At 54.8% G+C, this 6,967-nt stretch overlaps 1 protein-coding gene across 1 annotated transcript in view; it reads right to left on the reverse strand.

Annotated features, from left to right (window-relative positions):
- The window catches only part of IK (IK cytokine), a gene marked incomplete at its 5' end in the record, with an annotated part of 13,137 nt that overhangs the window by 5,859 nt on the left and 311 nt on the right, over positions 1 to 6,967 (reverse strand). The window contains 15 exons of the mRNA XM_035900766.1: positions 175 to 263; positions 727 to 784; positions 1,344 to 1,424; positions 1,682 to 1,760; positions 2,228 to 2,246; positions 2,607 to 2,820; positions 3,224 to 3,263; positions 3,721 to 3,829; positions 3,949 to 4,112; positions 4,397 to 4,443; positions 4,556 to 4,626; positions 4,862 to 4,976; positions 5,061 to 5,228; positions 6,347 to 6,406; positions 6,876 to 6,967. Coding sequence (XP_035756659.1) covers positions 175 to 263; positions 727 to 784; positions 1,344 to 1,424; positions 1,682 to 1,760; positions 2,228 to 2,246; positions 2,607 to 2,820; positions 3,224 to 3,263; positions 3,721 to 3,829; positions 3,949 to 4,112; positions 4,397 to 4,443; positions 4,556 to 4,626; positions 4,862 to 4,976; positions 5,061 to 5,228; positions 6,347 to 6,406; positions 6,876 to 6,967 — 1,406 coding nt within the window. The remainder of the gene's footprint in view (positions 1 to 174; positions 264 to 726; positions 785 to 1,343; positions 1,425 to 1,681; positions 1,761 to 2,227; positions 2,247 to 2,606; positions 2,821 to 3,223; positions 3,264 to 3,720; positions 3,830 to 3,948; positions 4,113 to 4,396; positions 4,444 to 4,555; positions 4,627 to 4,861; positions 4,977 to 5,060; positions 5,229 to 6,346; positions 6,407 to 6,875) is intronic.

The raw sequence follows: 6,967 nt of genomic DNA on the forward strand, positions 1-6,967 counted from the left end.
AAGAGTGATACTAGGAGCAAGGACAAGCCACCAGGCCCAGGACCCACTGCTCCTCCTCGGGTCCTCACCAGGGAACCCCTTTCTTGTTTTAAGCTCCCCCAGGAGCCAGGTTTGGGCAGCACGGCCACCCCCACCCAGAATCCTTGCCCAACCCTTCGCAAGGGCTGCACTCACTTGGGCAGAGCCTCTTTGTTGTTCATGTATTCGCTGTACTCCTCCTGGGTGTCGAAGTCCCAGCGGCCCAGCGGTCCTTTCTTGTTACCCTGCAGCGAAAGAACAACTCAGAGCAGCTCCTTAGTTGACGCCGGCCAGGGCTTCTCACGCAACCCCGCACACCCAGGCAAAAATCTCAGTCTCCCACTGGCCCCAGTTCAATGGGCTTGTGCACCCAGTCTGGCCTTGGCACCAGGATCCCCTCCCCAAGAAGCCCCAGACAGGCAATTCTGTGGAAGAGGGAGTTGAGACGGACTAGCACACCTTCCCAACACCTCTTGGCCACGTGCCAGAGTCTCACACATTTGTTCCCTGGGACAACAGATTCCTCCCAGACCCAGATTCTGCCCAGACCCAGGCACGCAGCAGATCAGCAAACCCCAAAACACATTCAACACCCAGCTCCGGGGCATTCGACCCCACTGCATGAGCCTGCTTCTCTCCAGTGGGATCCTCTCAGCCTGCACCGATGCCCAGTTTGCTGGCTGGTCCTAAAAGCTGGTGACGGCATACCTGATCCATTTTGCTATAGTCCACCTCTTCATCGCTGTCCACAGCCATATCATCCATTCTGTAAAGAAAAGCAAGGCAAGGAAAGGGTTTGGAGTGGGACCACGGGGCGTGGATCAGGACCCTGGTGCCAGGCTGGCGGGAGCCATCTCTTGTGGCCTCAGACCGAACGCGCTCAGTTCCTGGACCAGAGAGAAATTCCTCCAAGTGCAAGCCCTGCAGGTGAGCTGCACCACAGGGGCATCCGAGATCGCAAATGCTCCTAAGATGACTCTGCAGGCCGAAAGCTGCTCCTCTTCTGCCAAGGACCTGCTTTGCAGCCAGAGCTCAACGAGCACAGGAATTACCAGGGAACCCAGCAGAGTCCCAGCCACTCGGCCTGTCCCTGGCACTGAGGGGCAGCAGACTCCAGGTAGCCATTTACAGCAGAGATCAGCTAAGAAAAGCCCAGGTCTGCCAGAATCCAGGAGCACTTTAACAGTAGGCTGCAACCCCAGACAAAGCCAGGCCTGCGGCTCCCAACAAGTAGTGGGGCTGATGTTCAAGTTCTTGCTGCCAGAGCCCAGCTCACCCCTCGGCACACCCCGCTCCCAACCCGCAGCTCCTTGCTGCTTCCTTACGTAGCAGGGTAGCACTCGGCGTAGCTGTTCGACATGCCGAAGAAGTCCCCCAGCTGCTTCTTGTCTTCTGGCTTCTTCAATGTGACAACGGTCAAGGAAAGCACCACCACGCAGCCTTACAGCTAAGGGCTGAGCACAGCCAAAGAGCCACCTCCTGCCCTAACACAACCAACTCGGAGGCTGCAGAGCTTATGTTTAGTGTATGAGCTGCGAAGTTTGGGCAGCATTTCTCTGCTACAGGAGGAAGGACAGCCACACAGCCACGCTCAGGCAAGGCCTGCCTGCAAGGGAAGCCCAGCCCTGCAGTCGGCCAGGCTGGCACACACAGTGAAGGATATGACTCCGTTCCTTCCCAGCCAGCGGCTCCGGCAAACTTCTCATTGATGGACTTGATGAGCTCCTTGGCTGAGCCGGGTCCTGGCGTAAAGAGAGAGCACCAAGGCTGAGTTTTGGGGAGGAACAGCTCACCTGGGGTTGGGCAGAACCCCCTTCTGCACGAACAGTTCACTGGGACAGGGTAACAGGCAGAAGGACAGGCAGCGTATGAGGTAGAAGATGAGGAGCCAAGAGAACACCGAGGAGCAGCAAACCAGTTTGAGCACAGACAGGGGTGGGCTGATCCTAGGAGACCCCAAATCCTCCTCAGCTTACGGCCAGCAGCATAAGGTTGTTTGAGCTGCTCTGCTGCCAGGGAAGGATCTGCACACACACTCAACCCAGGCTTGCATACAAGACTCTTCACCCCAAAACCCTCACAGCAGGCAATTCCTCCGTCATAGCAGTCTCTGGGAGAACAGGGAGCTCACACAGGCCAGCGAGCCAAGCAGTTTGGAAATCTGCAGCCCCATCCAGCCTCGCTCAAACGTTCACAGCACTTGACTCACCTTTGTCGATGTCTGTGGGCTGCAAAGAAGAGAGAGAGATACCATGTCACCCGGGAGGGCTGAAAGCAGGCAAGTGGCAGCGCTGCAGGACTTGCAGCTCCACTTCAAGACTCTTTGTGGCAAGCACACAGAGCTGAACCCTAGAAGCTACTGGCTTGTGCTAGTCCTGCCTTACTCGCTGAAGGAGAGGACGAGCACCCAGCCACCCACCAGCTCCTGTCTGGAGAGACAGAGCTCAGCAAGAGCTGAACACTGGCATGTGTGGGGGCACGACCAGAGACAACCAAAGCCACCAGGGTGACCCCACCAACCCAAAGCCACACTCCCCAAAGGGCAGAGATCAAGTGGGACAGTCCAGGCTTCACGAGGAGAGGCTCACCTCGTCATCAGCCTTGGGCTTCTCAAAGTAGCTGTGCCTCTTCTTTTCCTCCTCCCGGTCCCGGTCGCGCTCCCTGTCCCTCTCCCGGTCACGCTCCCGGTCCCGGTCCCGCTCCCGGTCCCGGTCACGCTCTCTCTCACGGTACCTCTCCCGCTCCTTCTCCCGTGGGACCTTTGCGGTGGAGGGCACATAATCCCCAATGTCTTCAAAGATGCTAGAAGCAGAAAAGAGCCTGCAGTTACAGGTGCTGCGAGAGAAGAGGCCACAACCACCTCCCTTTGAACTGGAACCTAATAAAGGAGAACGCAGCACCGAGAGCTAAGGACACCCACTAGAACTGGCTTCTACGACTGTCGGAGGCATCGTGGCATTTCTGCTCTCTTCTGCTGCCTGGACCAGCTGCTTGTGGTCCGGGACAACAGGGAGCCCTTTCCTGCTTTAAGTCTGAAATAAAAAACAGAGCTTGCCTCCAGCCTTGTCCTACAAACTGCAGGTCCAAAGAGGCAGCTTGCTCCAGAAGCACTAAACCCAGCCCTCTCTAAACACAGTGGGCCAAAAAGGCATTCCTTAAGGCAGAGAGCTGGGATCACACAGCCTGCAGGCAGGGAGGCACTTACTTCATATCAGCTTCAGGGGGTTTCTTCTCATCCAGCTTCCCTGCAAGGACACAGCAGCAGTGAGAGTTACGTCATCCACTCTGCCACCTGCACTGTTTCCCTGTCCCCAGTCTGGTATCCAAGCCCCAAGAGTGGCAGGCCTGGAGGTGTCCTGGCTTCCTCTTTGGTTACCACATCACACCTAGCCCCCTCAGGAAGCCATGTGGTCCCTCCCCAACAGGGGACATTTCCCCAAGGAACAGGGCCTTAACCAGGAAGAGTAGAGCAGCACAAGGCACCCTCGCAGCTCTGATTTCTCTCAGCAGCCGGTCCCCTGCGGTCCTGCCACAGAAGAGCCTGCCTTGAGGACGCAGTGCTCAGGGAGCTATAGGAAATCACTGTCCTCTAAGTCCACCACCTCATGGCGCAGGGGAACGCGGCAAACCAAAACACATCTCATTCTCTTGGGATATGCTTCAAGCATCGAGTCCTACTACTTGGTTCCCTTCAGCTCCTACCTTTGTCTTTCTTCTTGAGCTTCTTGTTGCGGGTCCCTTGCCTGAGATAGGAGAGGATCTGTGTCAGCTTGCTGATGACGATGTCATTGGTGGTCAGCGTGGTCTGTGCCTGGAAGAGAAATGCCCGAGGAAGCATCTGACTCCCTTGACAGGGAACCCCTCTGCGCAAGACCTGCTCTGGCCAATTCAGCCCAATGCGGTCAAGCAACCTGGACGGTAGCTGGGTACCTCCATGGTGGGGCAGTCAGCCTTGCTCCGGATCAGCGTGGTTGGAATATCAGTGTCGGCATACTCATCGTCCAGGTCTACTACATAGGCCATCCTCCCCGGCAGGAACAGCTCATTCCGCTCGTAGGCCTTGTTCTTGAACAGAATGCGGTAGATGTTGCGACCTGGAGGGGAAGGAAACGTGTGGGAGAGCTGCTCTTGTGAAAGCTGCTCTTACAAGAGCAAGAGACAAGCCCATAGTGAAGCATATTTAATTTATCAGAAACATCAGAATCACATCCTAAGAGACATGCTTCCTCCAGCCCTCAAATTCAGGACACCTACACCTCAGGCTCTCTCCCCCTCTCCAATGACTAAAAGTTTTCATTCCTCCATTCACCCTCCAGGATTTCTCCCACATTCACAGCACAACCTAAGGTGGGAAACAGCCACATCCACACAGTCTTACCCAGCCGGGTTTTAAATTCAATTTTGTTCTCAGGATCTTCATCTTTCCTGAACAGAAACAGAAAAGAAACAGAAGCATTATGCTAAGTGTGCGTCTCCTCTGCATCCTCCTCTCTGGGAGGCAGCTGCACTCAGGAGTGCAAAATCCTCAACTGCTCACTTTGTTTCCTTCTGGGGCTTCTCCATCATTTCCTCCTCTTCCTTCTCCTTGCTGGCAATCTCAGCCCGTACCTGGCCACACAGTAAATCCATACATTACAGACCCATCCGTGCCACTGCTGCCCATCAGAACCAGTAAGCCCACTTCCACCAGCTCCCCAACCCTTCATAAATCTTTCCCAGGAAGAGAAATCCACACTGACAAGACTGAAGCACCTATAAGCGGCAACTGCTACCCTCTGCCCACCCTCTGCCTGCGGGAGCAGACAGGGTAGAAGAAGCGCAGCACGGCGATATCCGTGCTTACCTTCTGCAACAGCGCAAAGTCCAGACCCTTCACCAAGTGAGTGTGCTCCATGTCACCACCCAAGAACTTGGACTCCTGGATCAACTGTCTCCTCTTCTCTGCAGCGGATTTATCCCTGTGCAACAAAACCGGAACCAGTTAGGAGACAGCCCATCAGGAGCAGACTATCAAGACAAGGCCATGCCACGGGCTCACGTACGCCTCTGCCGTCGGCCCCACAGCCCTGTAGTTGGCAGTTGTGCTGATCAGCTCTGTTTCCTCGTAGTCCTTGTTCACACCATCTCTCCTCTCCTTGGCTCGATCCCTGTACTTCTCGGCCAACTCCCTCTCACGCTCGATCTCCTGCTGGCGCAGCTTGGCGTAATAGCTGGGGTTAGAAAAACAGCTCAGTGTTACTGACACGTTCACACTTTTGATGCACCGGTTGGGTAACAGCCCCCAAGGCCTCACACGTGCCTGTTCTGCTCCCAACCCCTTCCCCAAAAATGTACTAAAGCAGCACAGGACACAACATGCCTGGAGGACACCAGACAAGATGAAACTGCTGTACTTGAGGCTAATTAAAGAGGAGCTCAGTCTTCCCTTCCAAAGGGAAGAGGCCAAGTGCAGTCCTGCTGCACAGATGTGCCCCAAAAGACAGTCACCAGTGCAGATGTCCCACCACTGCCCTGCTCTGCCAGACACAGGGAGAGCGTCTCCCGCTTCTTCCAGAGGCAAAGCTTCACCCCCATCCTGCTGCCGCCCTCCCACATCTGTTCCCACAAGCAGCGACAGTCGCTCAGTCTGAGCTCTTCTCATTCTGCTTGGCTCCAAAGCCCCAGAATAATTGTCCTGGCTTTGTCTGGGACAGAGTTAATTTTCTTCCTAGTAGCTGGTACAGCACTGTGCTTTGGATTTAGTGCTAGAAGAATGTTGATAACACACTGATGGTTCAGCTGGTGCTGAGCAGGGCTTACACCAGTCAAGGACTTTTTCAGCTTCCCCTGCTCTGCCAAGGGTGCAAGAAGCTGGGAGGGGGCACAGCCAGGACAGCTGGCCCCAACTGGCCCCAGGGCTATTCCAGACCATATGATATCATGCTCAGGGGGAGTTAGTTAGTTAGGGGGAGAGCGATCACTGCTCGGGGTGGGCTGGGCATCGGCCAATGGGTGGTGAGCAGTTGCACTGTGCATCACTTGTTTTGCATATTCTGTATATTCTATTACCATTATTATTATTATTGTTATTTTCTTTTATAAAACTGTCTTTATCTCAACCCACAGGTTTTACTTTTTTTTTTTTTCCCCCCCCCAGTTCTCTCCCTCATCCCACCGAGGATGTGGGAGTGAGCGGCTGCGCGGTATTCAGCTCCCTGCCAGCTGAAACCACCACAATAATCCAGGCCACTCAGGGTCCTCTTTGGTAGCCCAAGAGCTCAGAAGCTGCTCCATGTACGAAGGACGTGATATGCGAAGACAAGTCCCAGTGTATTGCTTTCCCATTTACCTTTTCTTCTTCCTCCTGCGAGCAGCTGGGTCTTCATCTTCGTTGTACTCCCGGGGCATCCTGGAAAAGGGTGAGAAGCCACACGTACAGTCTGCAGAGCCATACAAACACAGGCAGCTGTCTAGAACAGCCCCTCAGACACAGCAGGGCACCAAGCTGCTCAAAGATGGGAAGAGTACGGTCCCACTTCTCCCTAATTCCGCTCTGTCAGCGGGGAGAGGAGGGGAAAGCACTGATTTTCACAGAACAAAATCTAAATCTGCTGCTTGCACAAAGCATCTGAACAGCCATGCAAGAGCTGCTCTCGTATTTTCAGCAGTCCTGACCCACCCACTTCTCCACTTAACCCACACATGGACCCCAGCACAAAGCAAGGCCAAGGTCTGCTCCTCAGACCCTGCCTGCACACTCATTAGCTAAAGCCGTTAGATATTCCACTGCAGAGCGCAGGGGGAGAGAGTCAGGCAGGAGTGGAGCCCCAGAGGGAAAGCAGACACGTCCCACAGTGCTGTGAAACAGTCCTACTCACTCATGGTGGCGAGATTTGGACGGTGGCGCAGATGTTGGCGCAGCCCGCGGGGTCATGAGAAGCTTTCGGAAATCTTCATTGGTCAGCTTGGA

The sequence above is a fragment of the Egretta garzetta genome, unplaced genomic scaffold, assembly GCF_000687185.1.
Source record: "Egretta garzetta isolate BGI_Z169 unplaced genomic scaffold, ASM68718v1 scaffold521, whole genome shotgun sequence".
NCBI classification, from domain to species: domain Eukaryota; kingdom Metazoa; phylum Chordata; class Aves; order Pelecaniformes; family Ardeidae; genus Egretta; species Egretta garzetta.